The sequence below is a fragment of the Colletotrichum spaethianum genome (genome assembly GCF_022836535.1).
Source record: "Colletotrichum spaethianum MAFF 239500 DNA, contig02, whole genome shotgun sequence".
Lineage (NCBI taxonomy): Eukaryota > Fungi > Ascomycota > Sordariomycetes > Glomerellales > Glomerellaceae > Colletotrichum > Colletotrichum spaethianum.
The window spans coordinates 1,844,029-1,862,617 of NW_026054772.1; the positions used below are offsets into that span (position 1 = coordinate 1,844,029).

At 54.6% G+C, this 18,589-nt stretch overlaps 6 protein-coding genes and 2 non-coding genes across 8 annotated transcripts; 6 read left to right on the top strand and 2 right to left on the bottom strand.

Annotated features, from left to right (window-relative positions):
• The first annotated feature begins 246 nt into the window (after positions 1 to 246).
• ColSpa_tRNA_035 lies at positions 247 to 343 on the top strand. The gene is made up of 2 exons: positions 247 to 284; positions 308 to 343. It is a non-coding gene; the product is annotated as a tRNA-Val (tRNA).
• Positions 344 to 349: 6 nt separating this feature from the next.
• ColSpa_tRNA_036 lies at positions 350 to 421 on the top strand. Its single transcript has one exon. It is a non-coding gene; the product is annotated as a tRNA-Ala (tRNA).
• Positions 422 to 5,259: 4,838 nt separating this feature from the next.
• ColSpa_01398 (uncharacterized protein) lies at positions 5,260 to 5,517 on the bottom strand (the record flags this gene model as incomplete). The annotated part of the gene is made up of 1 exon (XM_049267610.1): positions 5,260 to 5,517. One exon carries the CDS (start codon positions 5,515 to 5,517, stop codon positions 5,260 to 5,262), a length of 258 nt encoding a protein of 85 aa, XP_049123567.1.
• Positions 5,518 to 7,578: 2,061 nt separating this feature from the next.
• ColSpa_01399 (uracil permease) lies at positions 7,579 to 9,458 on the top strand (the record flags this gene model as incomplete). The annotated part of the gene is made up of 5 exons (XM_049267611.1): positions 7,579 to 7,962; positions 8,064 to 8,339; positions 8,393 to 8,609; positions 8,663 to 9,309; positions 9,375 to 9,458. 5 exons carry the CDS (start codon positions 7,579 to 7,581, stop codon positions 9,456 to 9,458), a joined length of 1,608 nt encoding a protein of 535 aa, XP_049123568.1.
• Positions 9,459 to 10,508: 1,050 nt separating this feature from the next.
• ColSpa_01400 (uncharacterized protein) lies at positions 10,509 to 12,224 on the top strand (the record flags this gene model as incomplete). Its single annotated transcript, XM_049267612.1, has 1 exon — positions 10,509 to 12,224. One exon carries the CDS (start codon positions 10,509 to 10,511, stop codon positions 12,222 to 12,224), a length of 1,716 nt encoding a protein of 571 aa, XP_049123569.1.
• A 73-nt stretch (positions 12,225 to 12,297) lies between these two features.
• ColSpa_01401 (uncharacterized protein) lies at positions 12,298 to 13,107 on the bottom strand (the record flags this gene model as incomplete). The annotated part of the gene is made up of 1 exon (XM_049267613.1): positions 12,298 to 13,107. One exon carries the CDS (start codon positions 13,105 to 13,107, stop codon positions 12,298 to 12,300), a length of 810 nt encoding a protein of 269 aa, XP_049123570.1.
• A 1,360-nt stretch (positions 13,108 to 14,467) lies between these two features.
• ColSpa_01402 (uncharacterized protein) lies at positions 14,468 to 14,704 on the top strand (the record flags this gene model as incomplete). The annotated part of the gene is made up of 1 exon (XM_049267614.1): positions 14,468 to 14,704. The coding sequence occupies one exon, from the start codon at positions 14,468 to 14,470 to the stop codon at positions 14,702 to 14,704; it is 237 nt and encodes a 78-aa protein (XP_049123571.1).
• Positions 14,705 to 16,798: 2,094 nt separating this feature from the next.
• ColSpa_01403 (uncharacterized protein) lies at positions 16,799 to 17,548 on the top strand (the record flags this gene model as incomplete). Its single annotated transcript, XM_049267615.1, has 2 exons — positions 16,799 to 16,900; positions 17,042 to 17,548. The coding sequence occupies 2 exons, from the start codon at positions 16,799 to 16,801 to the stop codon at positions 17,546 to 17,548; spliced, it is 609 nt and encodes a 202-aa protein (XP_049123572.1).
• Positions 17,549 to 18,589: the final 1,041 nt, after the last annotated feature.

The following is an 18,589-nucleotide window of genomic DNA, read 5'->3' on the forward strand; positions in this document are numbered from 1 at the left end:
GCAGTGGATTTGAATTTCGTTTGCTATTATTTTAAAATGCAGGACTTACAATGGCCACCGCTCTTCACATCGCTCGCTGTAGGAGGTACATGCCTACTCGGAACAGGTCTCCACATCGACCGGCCTCGGCTCCGACCCGGTCCGCAAGGATCCCCGCTTGTGACTTTCCGGTTGCAAATTTTGCACACCCACATTATCATCTCCCACATTGATAATACCTTAATCCGCGGACTCCATACAACAATTGGTCTGGTGGTGTAGTTGGTTATCACGTCAGTCTAACAGTTCGAGTCCTCTCGACTGAGCACACTGAAGGTCTCCGGTTCAAGTCCGGGCTAGATCATCTCATGGGCGATTGGTTTAGTGGTATAATGACCGCTTAGCATGCGGTAGGTCCTGGGTTCGATTCCCAGATCGTCCATCCTTTTTGTCCAGTTATGACGCAACGTAGTCCACACGAGCATTGTTTTGCTTTGTGTTGTTGTAACTCTTTGATTGACTTGTAGTATCGTGAGGCTGTTTGGACTTGGGCGATGATGTGTATGTACCGACAGGCAAGCGGTATGCCGAACAAAAGATAGCCACCGACGCTTCCACGTGGTGGCACGGTAGAAAGGCGCCATCCAGGGTCCAAGCTAAGAAGCTGTTATCCGCGGTGGGTTCGCTCTGGACTCGTCCCTATCCTAGACAGATAATTACTCAGGCGATTTCATTCCGGAGCGAACTCATTCCGGGTCGTACTGAGACATGACCTGGGCGACAGGATTGCCACGAGCGAGAGTCTTCGAGCTACCGCTGGATGATGGACGAGCTTATTGACAAGCGGGGGCAATCGACCGAGACCAACGAGTCTTCTCTCTAATGATGGTTGTACCGCGTTATTCCCTGGCCAGTAGCCCTAGACGCTTGTATTGACCTAGCATTGGCCGGCGCTCAAGCCATAAAGCGAATTACCGGCGGCAGTGGCCACGAGCTGATCTCGCATTAGGAATCAGGAGTGCCTCCGACCCAGACCATCGGTAGCTCAGCATGGCCACCTCGTGGCAGTGTCGGGAGGTGGTCTCCCGGAATTGTGCTAGGCCGGGGGGCTGCGTCGCCGTCGGCCAGCAAGCCTCCTTTGCGACTTCGAGGCGGACTTGGCAAGGAGTTGGAAAGGAGATGGACACACGATGATACTGAAAGCAGAATTACCTTTTAGCGGAGAAGGACGCCGGGAGCGGAGCCACGCTGAACAGCACATTGGGACAAAGAAGACGCATGGCAAAGTCCAGCAGCACCAAATTTTCGATGGGACCACCTGCTGAGCAACTCCCTTTTCGAGTTAGACCCCCCTCGTAGCCCTGGATTTGTCGAAATTCGAGAAGGCCAGGCCACTTCAGCCCAGGGCGACACAGGGCACGTTTGGGCCTGAGCTTGGTGACCGGGGTGGTTCAAGGGCATCGCCGGGGTTGTTGTGAGAATGTGAGAATGGAGCGTCTGAAATGCCCCCGGCTCGTGAAGAAAGTGGCACGAGCCAGTGGGTGATCCAGAGTCTGCTCAAGATTGGTATTTCGCACTGCAGCGATTTCGTTACAGCGTCAGAATCTGTTGGCAAATGACTCGGTCCGAGGTCGCTGTTCGCCGTGGCATTCGAGACGGATGCTGTTGTTAGATTTGGCGCACACTGGGTGACCTGTCAAAGGGCGCCAAGCGCAGTCGATCGACAAGTTCCCGCTGCAGCTGGGCCTTCAAGGTCCTGAGCGCAAGTGTCTACTAGCTATGAATGTCAGATGTGAAGCTATACCCGCCTCACCTACTGTATCCCGGAGCAAACCTCCTGATCCTCCCACCCTGGCCTCCAGAAACGAAAACGAGTTTTGAGGAGCCTGTTCGCTCATCATCTGGCCCTGTAGGTCCGCGTTTGAGTCCCCACGACGCGCGACAAGGCGCGCCCATGGCTCTTTTCATCCCAGTCTCGACACGTTTTTGTATTGTTAGGTCCGTTCCAGAGAGGGGTTGTGGCGCCGACTACCCGATTGACGGTTGGGCTGGTGCATCTCACTTCCGTGCTCCCAATCGTCGCCGGTGCACGAATATTGGCTTGGTCTGCCAGACCAGCAGGGGAAATAGCAGGGGAAAAAAGAAGCACTATTGCTGCTTTGCCGACGTCGACCCAAGATCCGATAGAGAGAAGTTGCGCGGCATGGTGGTCAAGGGCACCGAGTCTCTGATCCTGTGCTGCCGCTGCCTGCAGGTATGTGTGATTTCTGGCACCCTACATGCTGCAGGGCAACGGCAGGGTAGGCATTCAGCCAAAATCGGCTCGACATTTGGACGATTCCGGTGATAGGGGCTGCAGCGGTCCATGGTCCAATGCGATCAGGAAGCGAGGCACCATGATCGACGAGGCAAGTGGAAAGTCATCCACCACACGAAAGCAACTCGGGCATCGAGTGCAGCGCGGTATGCGGTCCCAAGCCGGGGCCATTCCAGAAGCGTGCACAGTCTCCCGTACCTTGCAGGCTTCAGATGCACTGCAACACAGGCCGGCCACCCTCCCCATCCCACAGAGCCCGGGTCCCTGGTAGCGTCACCTCTTTTTGCCAATCTTTGCAGCCCTCCGGTTTACCATAGGTCGTACTGGGCAGAGAACAATCGAGCTTTCCTCGGGGTCGTTGAGGGGGACCCCTGCCGGTCCATTTGCTGTCGTGTTTGCCAGCCTGTAAGCACGAACCTGTATATTTGTATCGGTTAATCATGCTCAGCTGCAGGACCAAGCAACCGAAGTGAGCCGGTCTTTGGCGTTGCATGTGCCTGGGTGGCCGACGTTACATCTGGGAAGCAAACCTTTTTCTCTTTTCCCACGAACCGGAAGTGCGGATGGGGCAATGGCCGACGATGGGCAGGCAGCACGAACGGGGATTCTCGATCTCGGCGTACCGGCGCCTTCGTACTCGGCCCCGTGAGAAAACGAGATGACCATTGCTGGCCGGACCATGTAGGGCAAGCTGAAGTAGATTGTGATCTGAGTCTGGACTGCGTGGGTCGGCTTTGCGCAGCCGTGTGGTCACCCTTTAACGGCCTGAAGCAGGCAAACACCGAAGCGAATCACGCGGTTACAAGACCCCCGGCGGCTCTCGGAAACGACCACGACGACCTGATACGGTGGGGTGGGCGGTTGCCTAGTGTCCATCCTCGTGTATTGAGGATGTACTGTCTGCGGCAAATGCAGTATTCCGCGCATGCACGTAATGCAAGCCATTTTCGAGAAAAGAGTCGGGTCCGGCACGTTTTCCAACTCATGTGCCGCCTTCTGCCCCCCTCTTTGTCGTCTGTTGTCGGCCTCCACTGGGAAGCCAGCAGCCCCGGCTCGCGAGATGGGACGACCGCACCATGGTCGCATGTCGACCGGAGTCTGCCCAGCTTGAGGTTGAAAAAGAAAAGGGACAACGAGAAGACAAGCGGGAGCAAAAAAAAAAAAAAAAAAAACAATCATTCGGGCTCTGTCGGAGCCTGTCAGTCGATCATTCTTGATCGGGCGCCGGAAGCGTCACCGGAGCCGTTGCAGCAGCCAACGTCATGAATCAAGAAAGGGCCGTTGCACTGCCATGCCGATTGTTATCATACTGTATCATTGCAGAGAGATGAAGCGCAGCCCATAATATGCAGCTGAGACGAGTATCGTGGCTCGCCGGGAGTGATTCCGCGGGGAGAGGGACCGCCCCCCCCCATGCTCGGTGCGGTGCATGGAGGACTGAAAGGATTCCGTCCGTACGACGTACGGTCTGGGTGGAAGAGGAGCCAAAGCGGTTGGTGATTTGCGAAGGTGGGTCGGATCAGCAGCGAGGTCGCAGCGGTGGTGGTGTTGGTTGGCATGGTGGTGCGGTGTTGGTGATGCATTAGGTGCCCATGCTGATCTGGGGAAGACTCGGTGAGGAACCTCAACCCCCATGCTTGGCCGTCGCGCCCGGGGACACGCGCCACGGGGTCGGCAACCCGAGAGCATGGTGACTGGATTGCTAGGAAGACGAGGAGAAGACGAAGCTTCGGCCGGCGGTTCGTACCAACGTTTGAATGACAAGAAAGGAAAAAGTAAAATAGTATAAAATAGAATACCTAGAATGGGACGGAGAGTGCAGGTGCGAAGGGAAGCACAGGCCACAGCCTGGCAGGAGACGCTGACACAGGGCAGGCGGCGGCAGGGACCACGCCTGGTTTCCCCGTGCACCGCACCTGCCAAAGGCCCATCGTCCGGTGAGCAGGGCAAACTGTATTACCTACACTAGTACTACAGTACCAATGGTACATACGTCGCAAGGTAAGTACTATGTAGCTACCTACCCACCTAGGTAGCCGGCGGTGGTGGGGTCGACATCCGAGCTTGGCGAATTGGTGTTTGTAGTTTAGTATAGTACATACACTAGGAGGTATGCAGACATTGGACGACATTGGACGACACGACTACCTACTTCTTCATCCAGTCAGTTCAATGGGCCGGCTTCTTTCAAAGGTCCTCGGCTACAGTCCCAGAGACCTTGCCAGAGTGGACACCCCCAATATCCGAGGGGGAGCCTCGTACGTTGAGTCCTCGATATATGGGACCCCGAAAAAGGTGATCCTTAAAGTCCCTCACGTCTGTTGGTCCGGGAATCCCTGCGACCTTTTCCCCACTGAAGGCTTTTCCCATCTCCTGGCTCGTCCCTTCCCTCCTTCCCTCCCGTGCCGTCCCTCGAAAGAGGAGCTCAGGATGCCAGAGATGGAGAGAGCGGTTTGTCATGTCATCCACTGCACACGCCTGCAAGGCGACGAGCGGACATGGGCCACTTGGTGGACCGGCGAAGCAGGACTCGACGCTGTGCGAACAGAGGCGGAACGAAAGAGCCTCGGATACCTCTATACCATTCAAGGCAATTACCTAGGCATGTAGAGCATACGCCCGTACCTCTGCGCTCAGAGTTATACCCGTCTTCCCGGTTGGACAGCCTAAAGGGGCCAGTTTGTATGGCGACATGGTAAGGGACGCTTTGTATGTAGTACCATTATGGTGTGTATGACCTGCATACTATGCTATGTAGGCAGGTACGGATGGGGACGGACGCCGATGACATCCTGTTCCTCCTCACAAATCACACCTCACCTCGTCCCTCTTATTTTTCTGTCATTATTTTCCGTCTCATCTCGTCTCGTCTCGTCTCGTCTCGCATCGTCACCGAATCTCCACGCTGTACCTGGCACTTGGGACCGATTGCTTGGAGGAAGCACCATTTTGTGTCTCGGTTCTTATTTCGGCTGTCTGGGTTCCAACTTGTTGCTAGGGCCGGCGTGAGTCTGAGTCTGAGTCGGAATCTGAGTCTCTCTGCCTCCGTCTCTCCTCTGCCCCTCCAAGCCCGCCTCCTCCTTCTCCTCCACCACCACCACCTCTTCCCCCTTGCTTTCCCCCTCCGTCACCGTCTCCCGTCGGTTCCTGGTTCCAGCTCCCCAGGCCGTGTTCTGGTGCTGCTTTTGCTCCCCCGCCGTGGCACCTCCCGTCTCTTCCATCATTCCGGTATCCACACCTTCTTCCTCTCCCCACGTTCTCGGCTTCGTCTCGACCCGCGTGCAACAAAGCTTTTCGCACCAGTCTCACCTTGCCCTGTTTTCGCCGTTACTTCCCTCTTCTTTGCCCCTTTGCCTCTTCTTTCTTCGCCTCATTTTCAGCTCTCACTGTCCAAAGGTACTACCACGACCTTTGAGACGCGCTCATTTCTCCTTCTCCTAGCCATCATCCTCCAAACGCGTCCGGCAACATTACGTGCTGCACCTCAGGTCCAACCGGCTTTGCATATTCGACCGTCGCAGTGTCAACATCAGACGTCTGCACTACTACCCCGTCCCGATATAGACGGTGGTGAGAGCCTCCGAGGGCTAAGCTCACTCACGAGCTGTCACTTTCTTGCTGCCCGAGCCCGAGTGTGTCATTGACGCCGTGCCGCTGGGTGCTGTTGCTTTTTCCGCAGCGCCCAGCCAAGCTACTCTGCCGTATCTGCGTCTGCGTCTCTGTCTGCGTCCATTGATTAGAGTGCCCGCAGATTGATCGTCATTTCCACTACTGCAAACATTGGACGCCTCTTTAGATCCCGCCCGACTAGCTCAGATCCGGTCGACGCACCCTCGGGGACACACGCAGATTTACTAGTAACCTCATTCCTGCTGCCAAACCCTCTCCGCAAACACCTTGCACCGCCCAAGGCTCCCGGCTCTCCAATTTCATCATTCAACATTCTGCTTTCCACGTCAGCCTCGACTTCGACCTTGGCGTCTGCCCGCCGACCTCTTTATCGCCCTGTTTTGCCATCCCGTCACTGTCTTGAAGACCCGACCTTCTGCCTTCTTCACCCCTTGCGATTCACGACGAGCAACAAGGACAAGATAATAGTCGGGCTTTAGATCATCTGCTGGACACTGCTGCCTCGTCAGTCTCCATCTCCAAGTGAGAAGAAGGCACCAAAACCACGTACTGAGTAAGTGGCCAGCTTCCCTTCCTGCTGAAGCTCACCCTGCCCCCCCTGGAAGTCCTTCGAGTCATACTTCACAAATGTGCGATGTATATGGCTTTACATTTTCTAGTGGCTGCCCCGGAATACCACCTGCATGCCTGCACGACAACAAGGTTGCCGATTAGCCCCACGATGCAGCGTGATGCTTCAAGAGTGCGAGTGGCCACCGGCATGAAGTGCGCAGAGAGGAGCCAGGAACAGATGCAGCACTGCGACTCCCCCCGTGGAGCACAAAGTTTCTGCCCTGCCTGATTAGCACATCTTTGCATCTTCTGCCCCTCCTGCATAACTTTCACCCCCCCCTCAAAAGCCCCAATTCTTTCCTGCGCATTCTTCCGGCGGTTGCGTGTCTTTTTCCCCTTCCCGTTGGCTGTGTCCGGCGTGGGCACAGTGGGAATGGCTCAAAGTGGCTTGACATTTTTGAAGCTAACCAGGCCAAAAACAGGTCGTCTAGCTCCAGCGGTTATCCCTGATCCAGATCGACGTCGGCGAGAACTCTAACACCAATAAGGGAACCGGTCCCTGAGCCCAGAGCAACCCTTCCCCCCCCCCCCCCGACAAGCACTACAAGACAAGCCCCCCCCAGCACGAGAGAGGGCCTAGACATTTCGCGCGCAACCGGCCCAGCTGCTGCTCCTATTGCCGCCCGCCGCTCCAGCTCAGTGTCTCGCTGTTATTGTTCCCCCGCAAGCGCAGCAGACTGCCCCCTATCAAACTTGAGTGGGAGAACCTCGACTTCTTATCTTTCGGTCCTCTCCCCCCTCCGTCCCTGCTGCTTGTTGCATCTTACCGTCCGTCTCCGATCTCCCTCGGCATCGTCGCGAAGCGAAGCTAGGAACCCGCCTGCGATCTTCCCCTCACGCTCGGAGCCCCCGGCCTCGGTGACCGCCGCCAACACGCCCCGTGTTACAGCCTGCCAGCCTACCAATCGTCCAGCTGACCACTCGGAAGCTTCGCATTGATTCGAACTCACGGCCAGCTCAGCACCGCTTGAACCCCTCTATTCGACCCCACCACCCGCTATCTCTCGAGCCCCTCCGCCGCCGGCCCCCATCCGCCCAAAATGGGCCTGTTCTCCCGCAAGGAAAAGGCCCCAAAAGCCTCGAGCAAGCCATCGATCAGCACGTCAAACGTGAGCATCAACTCCCGTACATCCAGCATCAAGTCACCGCCACTACGCAGCAACATCATGAACAGAACGTCAGGAACCAGCTCCGCTCCCGGGACGCCTTTGACGCCCTTCTCGCCTGTTTCCGTGCCCAAGGTCGACCTGCCGCGCCCTCCTGACCCGCAGCTTGACCCTGCGGGGTACCTCCGAAGCTTAGGAGCCGTGAGAGAAAGAAGCAAGATCGTGACGGACAAGGCCCTTCGGAATGAGTTGAAGCACTTCGACGTGGACATGCGAAAGTTCCCGGACGTGGTCTCGTTTGTTTCCCAGATTATCAAGGTATGTCGTCCGTCATCCCGCGTGGTCAGGCCGCGCCTAGTTTTCCCCTCCCGAGACCTATTGTTTCAAAGTGTACATACTGACCTGGCGATCCCTCGCAGAGAGATTACGATGCACCTTTCAACACGATCCCCGGCCACGGAAGACACCAGCACTTTTGCGTCGGCGGCCGCGACCGCATCGCCCAGCTTCTTTCTACGTTTCCCGAGGATGTTGACAACAGCGAGAAGTGCCGCCGCATGATCGACCTCTTTCTCGTCAGTGTGCTGCTCGATGCAGGTGCGGGCACGAAGTGGAGCTACAAGAGCACGGAAAACGGACGCATATACCGCCGGTCAGAGGGAATCGCCGTGGCGAGCTTGGAAATGTTCAAGACGGTAGGTCCACAGAGCTCCCAAGCTAACCCGTACACCCGCTAATGGTTCGTTAGGGTATCTTTTCTAGCGACAGCAAGAACAAGTTTCAGGTCGACAAAGAGGGACTGCGCAACCTGACGGTCGAGAAGATGGCCGCCGGTCTTCAGTCCAAGCCTGGAAACGAGATGGCCGGAATTGAAGGCAGAACACAGCTTCTCCAGCGTCTGGCGAATGCTTTGACCGAGAAGAAGGAGTACTTTGGCGAGAACGGCCGGCCAGGCAACATGATTGGTATGTTTCTTTGTTGTCCGCAATCGCCGGGTAGGGGAGCTAACACGACCCAGACTACCTGCTGTCGCATCCCTCGACGCAAGCGTCTTCCATGCCGATTGTCGTTCTCCCAACATTGTGGAGTGTTCTCATGAACGGTCTCATGCCAATTTGGCCGCCATCCCGAACTTCGATCAATGGCGTGTCACTCGGCGACGCTTGGCCTTGCCAGTCCATGCCGCAGCCCCCGCAGAGCCCGACAACCTCGCAGTTCTCGCCCTTCCCCCCTTCTGCCCAGAACTCGACCGCCGCTTGGGAATCTATCCTGCCGTTCCACAAGCTCACGCAGTGGCTCTGCTACAGTTTGATGCAGCCCATGCAGTCGCTACTGCGTGTTCATTTTGCTGGGGTCGAGCTGCTGACCGGCCTGCCCGAATACCGCAATGGTGGCCTGTTCATTGATCTGGGTGTTCTTACGCTGAGACCCGAGGATACTGACAGAGGTCTCCAGCACTACGACGAGTACTGCAAAAAGGCGGGTGTCAAGCCGGTCGAGGTCGCGCCCATGTTCGAGCCCAGTGACGACGTGATTGTCGAGTGGCGTGGTGTGACGGTTGGCTTTTTGGACAAACTCTGCGTCGAGGTCAACAAGTATCTAAAGAATGAATTGAACGGGAACGAGCTCACTCTGGCTCAATTACTTGAAGCCGGCAGCTGGAAGGTAAGCGTTCTCAGCTTCGAGCTTTTACAGCTGTACTGTAGGATCTAACTAACGTTTCGGTTTAGGGCGGACGAGAGATGGCCGAATTCAGCAGACCCAACACGAAGGAGCCACCCATTCTAATCGACAGCGATGGTACTGTTTTCTAAGCTGCTGTGCTTTGTTTGGAGGGAAGCATTGTATTGAGGCATTATACCTTTGTGCCATTGGATTAGACGACGGCGCCGGATCGCATTTAATTCCGGATACAGAGACTTTGCAGACCGCAGTGGATGAACGGCATGGCATATTTGGATGATGGGTTGGAATGGCGGTACATGCGCCTTAATGAACATGATTAGGACCAACGTCAACGAGGGGGATTAATGCAATGCGAAGATTGAGGCACTCAGCCCTCGCCGCCAACCCGCTGTATATCGCTTATTGTCTGGGTGACAATTGTTGACCTTGGCCCTTGGGGGTTTGAGGGTGCACTGCACATCTTGACATGTTGTACCGATAGGTCTGCTGACGACTCACTGAAGAATCTGTGGGCCCTTAATGCCGTCCAGATCCAACCCCAGGGACCGGCTCTCGGCCCCGCGTCGGAGCCCCACCCGATGGAAAAGTGATGATTTTGCTTCACGTGCCTCATGCCTAGTTCCAATGCCCAGCTACAACCACAGCACCTCTATCACCGGATGCTTCCGTCGTTCGGCTTGAGGACCTGCAAACGGTACATGCCCCCGTTTTCTTCATACTTGTGTGTTTCGTTTGATTCTCTATTTGCTATTCTTCCCACATCGCCTGGAGACGTATCGATTGTCTTTGTCAAGAAATCAAGTCGCTAATCGTGACTCAGCAAGTAATATCCCACGAGCTTGGGTGACCCAGGCGATTGGCAGCTTGTGAAGAACTCTCCGTCATCTCTTGAGGGCTTGAATATTCCGAAGTTGTCTTGTGCGTTGAGCCACAGCATCTTACGGTGTCAAACTCCCAGCTCTCGACGGCATCAGCTACCACCTCGAGCCATCGAAATCGATGTTCTTGCCGGCCAATGGTCTCCCCGTTTCACTCGACAAACTGACACGTGAAGCAAACTACTGGCGAGGGGAGACGTACGCAAATGTTTCACTGAGAAACAGAAGGTACCGCAATATTATTCATACCAACGCCCAACAACCAATACAGCCTTGCTACAAAATTAGGAGGGATCGAGGATGGCAGTATTCCCACAGTTCGAGCCGGACCCCAACACCACGTTATTACAACAGTGCCAGTTCATAATTCACCGCATCACTGTCCTCCTTGAGGAGCTAGAACAGCTCAAAGCTGCCATTGAGAGACGCCCGGCATCAGGCCACAAACCCCTATCATGGAACCAGGCCGTTCCGGGGCTTGGTGCCTTCGAACGGCTTATCATGTCCGAGAAGAAGCACTTGGAGAAGATGTTCCAATCATACAATGTGGACGCTAGCGAGCAGGTGGATCTCGAGGAGCTCGACAGCAAGATCCGGCTGAGGCTAGACGCATCGAATTACAAATTCTACGAAACGGTGTGGGAGGTCACCAAGCGCTGCTCTGACCTTGCCGGGATGCGGAGGGAATTGTCCTATAAGACGGAGCGCGGAAAGCCCATCAACGCTGTGATCGACCTCATCGTCAACGGCGGCGCGGATTGGATCAAGGTCGTCACGACAACGGAGCGGAGGCTGTTCTATGAAATGGCCGATGCTGGGTGGGATTGGGAAGAAGACTTTACAGACGAGGGCGCAGACAGTGCGATGCTGGAGATCCTCCAGGACGAGACGGAGGACAGCATCGAAGTCGCCAAGTTCGCAAGACACATGGTCTCGGCGGCGCGGGTATCATACCAGGACTACCGTCGACCCCGGGTGCGTATCCTCATGTCGCGCATCTCGGAAGGCGAGAATGAGATGGTCGACCACCTGCTCCGCCTCGTACGCAAGATGGGCAGTGAGGATGTCGAGCTTGTCGTCGAGACCGCCAACGGGCCGGAGGGGATTCTCACGGATCCGACGCCGCCGCTGGACGAGGCCATCACGAACCTCATCAACACGGACTACTTCAAAGACTTCACGGCGACGCTGAACGTGGACTGCTCCGTCTTCATGGCGCTCTCGTCGGACTTCAGCCACATGGCGATCGGCCCGGACTCGGAGCTCTTGAGGTCGAAGCAGCACCGCATCGATGCGACGGACGAGGTGGAGAACGGGCCGAGGCTGGTGAACACGTTGTACCCCGCCATGACTGGACGGAAGCTGGTGTGCACGAAGGAGGCGGCGGACACGTTTCTCAAGATTGTGTACGAGATTGGGACGGACTCGGAGCAGGCCCGGACTCGGATCCTCTTTGAACAGGGCGGTGCGCATACACCCGAAGCCGCCGAGGAAGACCGCCAGCGCCGGATCGACGAGCTGCAGACGCTCTCGGCCTATCCCGTTCCCCGAGGCCTCCGGCTCCCGATCACGGTCATAGGCAGCATCTCCTGGGACGACGCGCAGCGCATGGTCGCCCTCAACCAACTCCCCCAAGTCGCCCTTGCGGTGGGCCAAAAGGGGTCCGGACTGAACGCGATGAACGTCAGCTCGTTCTTGTACGGGTGGAAGGCCGGCTTGACGACCATCACGTCGAACTGGGAGGCGGCCAAGAGGTTGAGGACGGTGATTGAGACGAACCGCGTCACGGGGACCGAGGTCGGGCCGCATATTTGGCGGATCCCGTTTTCGCGAAAACTGCTCGCCAAGCCCAAGGTCCCGAAGGGCGAGGACGATGGCGAAGGCGGTGGTCGGGCGGCGAGTCGACGGCTGAAGAGTCGACAGGAGCGGAGGGTCGAGAAGGAAAAGTCTCTGCAAAGTTGGATCGCCTCCGAGAAGCCCGACGGGAAGAGGTCCGAAGACACTTGCCACGAATGAAGATTCGGATTTCGCACGTTCCCCGAGACATTTCTCACACTTTTTGGAGGATACCCCGGCGTCTACGGACTACCTACGCCTCCATAACCACCCCGCAGTCGGGATACTTGATCCTCACCTCGGTCGTGAACAGCTCCCCCGCCGCGCTCCCGTTGTGCCCCGCCAGCAGCATCTCCTCGCAGTGCCTCGTGTGGTGGTAGCTCCAGATGTACCCGTCCACGCGCCCCAGCCCGCCGCCGCCCTGAATCAGCGCGCGGTGCATCCTTCTCCACATGGCCGTGCAGTGGCGGAGGTGGTACCCGAGGGAGACGTAGATCCCCGAGTGCTCCCCCGTCATGATCTGGTCCCTTGACAGAGGCTTGGTGCGCTGCATGTCCTCGTACCACGACAGCTGCCCCGCCTCACGCAGCTCCTCCTCGAACTGCGCCGCGAGCTCGGCGTCGTGGCATGCCGGGGGAAGCCAGTTGAAAGAGATGAGGTCGAAGAGGCACCCGGAGGCGCGGGCTTCGGACGGCGTCGTGCCACAGGGTGCTGGGTGGAGGAACTTGACGGAGGACTGGGGGTCGTGGGATGGGGAGGCGAGGGTGTTGTCGTTCCGGTGGGCTGTAGTGGAAGAGATTTTGTGGATGTGGGATACGAGGGTGGTGAGGCCGAGGGAGGTGAGAGCACCGAGGAGAAGGGAGACGAGGACGATCACAACGAGGCGCGTGTACGAGGTCGTGAAGCAACGCTTGCGGTCGCGGTCGGTGGGGTGAGGGTTTAGGAGAGACTTTGAGGCCTCTTCGGGGTCGTGGGATGAGGTTCCGTGGTCGACGTGTAAGTCAAAGTCGGCGTCCTTCTCCCGGGCGCCAGGCCGCGCTGGCGATGAGTCTCGGGACTCCATCGTAAACCCCTTAAGCCTTCTTGGATAAATTTCCTTTTTCGAGAAGGAAAGATGGAAAGCGCAAGTTAAAGAGATAAGGTCTAATGGAGACGGTCGACGTTCAAGTACCATCCCGCAATCTCGAAGGATTCTGAGGATCCATGCATGCACAGTGGTGGGGCTGGAAGGTGATCAATGAGGGCACGACGTGCCAGCTGACGACCTTCCTCTCTTGGCACGTCTACCTGCAAGACTGATCCTTCGACGCAACATCGCTGTTTTTCAAAGAGGAGGTTGTATGGCGTGAGCCGGGTTTGCTCCGACTTGTTCTCCGTAGAAACCGTAACCAGACTTGTACCGCCATCGTGTAAAGTTCAAACAGACGACGTTGTTTCATGACAACGGAACCGTCTTCACCCTTCAAATTATTCAGCATCATTGAATTATTTGAGTACATAGGAGGGAAAGAGAAAGGTGAAATATAGTCGTCAGAAGGGGGAGCTACTTCTAAGCTTCTGTCTCTTTCCTCTCTTTTCTCATGCTCTGCTGTCATCAACACACCCATTCATCTATTGGGTCACCTCCGCAGGTCGCTGTGCCATGAGACGCGCGGGGGTGCCGATATACATGGCGGTTTGATTATGCCACCCGAGGAAGCGGGTTCCCACAAGGCATTCTTCAAGGCTCTTTGAAGCGAATAGGTCGTCGGTGTCGTAGTTGATGTGCGATCAGGTCATGTGGTGGGCAGCGTTGGTGCCAAGAGATCAAGGCCACTATTGGCGAGGAAGCTAATGATGGTCATTACGACCTCTACCGTGGCATATTGCACAGCAAGTAGTATGAGAAAAGAAGACTGTGCCCTATCAGGATGCTGTATGCAATGCCTTCTTGGCTACCGAGTACTAGCGAATGAACATGCTTGGTCCCCGCACCTAGGCAATCAACCATACACGTGATGTTTTCTCTCTGGACGACTACCAGCCGCAGTCAACATCCGTTCTCACTCATATTCAGCCCTCCAACAACAGTCCATGAGCATTTCTATGAAAATTGAGGTCACAACTTAACCTGTATCTATCGCAAGTCTGCAGCCTTTGCTAAGCAAAGTCAGGAGGTGTGTTTCTCATTTTCTCACCACCTATCTAGCCGCCGAACTGAACTGGTAGGGCGCCCCTGCCAAAAGTCCAGCCTGAAACGCTTCGGGTAGGAAAGTCAGCGTCGACGGAGTTGGGCCTGGCTTCGCTATGGATACAATCTGCCCCAAAGGGGCGAATAAACAGACGTTTGCTAAAAGCCCGCAGGGTATGTAGATTGCATCGCTCAGACTTAGACGAAGCTCAGAGATATCAAACGACCCGGGAGACCTGAACCTCACCCCGAAATGGCACTGGCGACAACACAAGCCGCCCAGCCATCGGGCTCGGATCTCTCCATCGTTGAAAGCGACATTGTTCAGACCATCACGCTTGCCGATACACTCGTTACCTTGATACGCGAGCCCATCGCTATCGTCTATAAGAACATTACCAAAACCCAGGCGCTGAAGCGAAGCCTCGGGCTTTGGCAAGAGGAGGCGTTGGACGATAACGGCCAGAGTCGCATCCCCGTCCTCCCTTGAAGGAGTTTGAGGAGTATCTCGTTCGGATCGACGGAGCCATCCCGGCTGCACCTTCGGCTCTGGGAACTGGCGGCAGAAAGCCTAGATTGTCTTGGGGTGGCTGGGGAGCACAGAGTCCGAGGCTAAGCCCAAAGCCAGTATTGCCTTTGGCTGGAACGGCCTGTTGGGCCTACTTCCTGTACGCTCTAGGGGTCCACCCCGGGACGGGTGTGGCTGCCTGGAGACCTTCAACTGATGGCTATATCAACACTCAGAACGGAGGCATCGAGATGGAGATAGAGGGCTCGGTGCTGTGCCATGTTATCAACCTGTATTCTGTGACGCTGGATCCAAGCCCTGATGTCCGCATGGCTGATGAGGAATTGCCGAATCGACTTCTGGGGAGACAGTGCGACTTCCCTTTCGGAAAACTTGCCTGGACTACAGCCGATGATCAACTTCATGCCCACTTCACTCCTGGATTAGAAAGAGAATTGGCCTCGGCGAAACAGCCATTTGGGTCCAATGGGGCATCCATAGACCCTGGCACGATCATGGCCTCGTATTTCACAGCCCTGCTTCACGGCGTATCGGATTCAGAGTATCAGCTTCCCAAGCCAAATACGGCGCTCCCTCAACGAATCAAAAAGCTCACCACTTGCTTTGGTATGCTGGAGAAAGCACGGAAAGTCCCTCTGCTGATCTCTTATGACTGGTTCAGAGAAGCTGCTCGCATAAAGCGACGTGTTCTAGCCCAGGGCGGCAAGGATCATTCGTTCTTTGAAGATGTTTGCAAAGCCGTTGATAATGAGCCGTCTTTCCTGTCCAAAAACATCAGGGACGAAGCGAAGGACAAGGTGCGCTCCTACTTTCTTCTCGATGAAGAGACCTTTATATTCTCTGTCCCCGGCGCCAGTTACCGTAGTTACGGTAGTTACGGACATTACCAGCTGTTCGAAATAACGCCCATGATGCTTATTGAACAAACTTTGCTTGAGTATGAGCATCAGCCAGCGGGTTCGTGGAAACGTAGCCTCTTTGATATGAAAGACGAGGTTCTAGATGTTTTGAACATATCAAGAGATGTTACTATCGAGAGGGAATACAGAATTCAACTCATAGAGTTCACAAGCTGGTGCGACCTTTGGAATAAGAAATTATTTTTAGGAACCCCGATCTGTGTGTAATTGGTCAGCCTTGATTTTACCAACCGTCTGACCATAGCCATTTAGGTCTCGCAGTACATAGCATAGAATTCTCTAGTGCGTTAAAAACCTTACCTAGCAGAGGAAGAGCAAGGTTTTTAGTATACTGACTAAAGCCAGAGGATGCATGGCACGGAGCTTACGCTACTGGAACTGGATGTCCAGAGATGCAGGACCCTAACTAGGTATAAAGGGGGTTATCTAGACCTAAGGGCAGCTGAGAGGCCAGGTTTGATTGTTCGTAGCCTTGTAAACCTGGGATCTTCTCGCTAGTCTCTGTAGGTCTTCCATCTCAACCTAACCTCTTTAATGATCCATTGTAATTGCAGATGTATAAAAAAAAACAAGAAGAGGGGGTGACATGCATGAATGACGTGGTATAGTAGCGAATTCAAAGGTAACTAGCATGGTTCTGCAATATAAAGATCAATAGAAGAATGTCTAGCTAGGACATACTCTTATGATAATAATCTTCTTCGTATACCAATACTAAAACTGTGTAGGATAAAGAGAGCCCGCAAGTAGGCGATTAGTACACAAGCTACACTACACACAGAATCTTTCATTGCTCCTAGTGTACCTAGAGTGACTAATTAGTAAAGGTGATTAACTTAAGCCTGCAAACCAATGGATAGCTTTTTTAGATGCTCTTTGGCCTAATTAGGGCTATAGGCATCTCAGAAACAGCGTCACAGCGGCCGTTAACAACTTTGCCACTATGTGGTCTCAGTGCGGTTGAGTGGTCGCGTCATCGCGGCATCATTGTTCACTCACTGCCTTGGCTATCTACCAAGAGGCACTGCTTTTTACAACTATTAATATGTTCCGTCAATCTAAAACCAGACGAATTCGCCTACGAGCTGGATTTATTGCACTCACCAAACCGCAAATCGAAAAGCCAGCACTCAAAATGACGGACATTACAAAGGTCTTCCAAGAGCACCAGCTCATCCCGGATGTTCTTCCCGCAGGGACGAAGATCCCGTATAATCTCGGAGTACACTGGCCTTTAGTGAGCCTCAGGGCTCCAGCGGAGAGGCTCCATAGGGATCAAGTCCAAGTAGAGCCGAAAATCACTACCAACTTCAAAGTAAAAACTTGAGTCTCAAGGCGGCCCTTTGAGTACCAAGACCCTGCTGAACATTTCCCTCAGCCCGACGATGTATCCGACGACGAGTACGTCTTGCTGATGGTCGACCCAGACCTCACGCACTACAACGATAGCACCTTCGGCCAGGTCCGGCACTGGCTCGTCGCCAAAGTGGCGCTCAGCCACTCGGGGGACGTCATCGTCAACGGCGGGAGCGCCATCTCCCCTTACGTCGGCCCTGCGCCCCTGGCTGCCCACCTGATTGTGGGTAACGCCCGTCCGTCCCGGTACACATTCCTTCTGCTCAAGCACACCTCTTCGCCCAGCCTCCCCGCGACATTCGACCCACCGACACTGAGGGGCGAGTACGAGGGCGACGCGAGCAAGCTTGGTGGCAGCTCCCAGAACATCATTGACCGCATGGGGTTCAACACGCTGGCGTTTATCGAGAAGAACGGGCTCGAGGTCGTCGCTGCGACGTTTGCGTTTGTCGAAGGCAACGTAAAGAGTAGCTTGACGAACGCGGCGATGCTGGTGTCTGGTGCTGCACAGAAGGCTGTCGGCTATTGAAATGAGCTGTATTGCAAAGCGTGCGGGCATCTGGAGCACAGAACATGGGAAAGGTAGCTCGATGATCCCAGCACTTGTTTTAATAACTTTAAGTAGGGTGCCGAGCTTCGAGCCTTTATCGATTTGATGATAGTGCAGGCAACCAATTTCCATACAAGTAACAAATGCCGCATGTCTGGGGTGCCGTATTGTTTCCCTATGTTTCTGTGTCCATATATCAGGAGTGAGGCGGTTAGATTCCACTCGTTACTTCTCTCTTGGCGGCGCCCGCAGGACGATTTGCTGTGTTCTCACTGAGAATATAACAGATGCAGAATGGGATTGACATTAACCTACAACACGTTCAGGAAGTACTTGCCTGCTGAAGAGTTATTTGACCAAGACCATTCCAAATATGACGCTTCAGGTAAGGCCGAATGATGGCCGGACAACAGCCCATCTCGGTGTCTGGAATAAGCGTATTTTGATTTGCCGTACGAAAGTCTGACCAGAAGCCTTTGTGGTGAACAGAACTGTTGCATAATCTTGCGCTCCAATTCGTATCAAATCATATGTAGCTAGTTATATTGGAAAGTTGTCAGCCCAACGCCTGGATATACCTGACCATCTGTTACCTCTCGGTATCTTGCTGATCATGTCGCAGAACACACAGTTCCATTGATACTCTCCTGAGCGTGACTTTAGGGTTTACCTTCACTATCTGGATCCTCTCTGTCATGTCCATGAATTACTCAGATTTTTGACTCACAAGAGTGGGTAATCCTTTTTATAGCCTTGGTGGCTCTCTCATCAAACCTTTTGAGGAGTCTTAGCATAAATGTTACACATCAACAAGGCTCGAAGCATCCGCTCGTCGTCCATAAAGAGTGTGAAGTCAAGGGTGAATAAGCCCTTTTACTTGTCCTATGAATGTACCCTGCTTTACAGTTTCCTAAAGAGACAAAGGAAGATTAGATACAGGGGTTAGAAAAATGACCGCGTCACGTAATTCGACATGATCTGCATTTTGGAGACACGTCTTTGGCGAGCTAGGAACCTTAA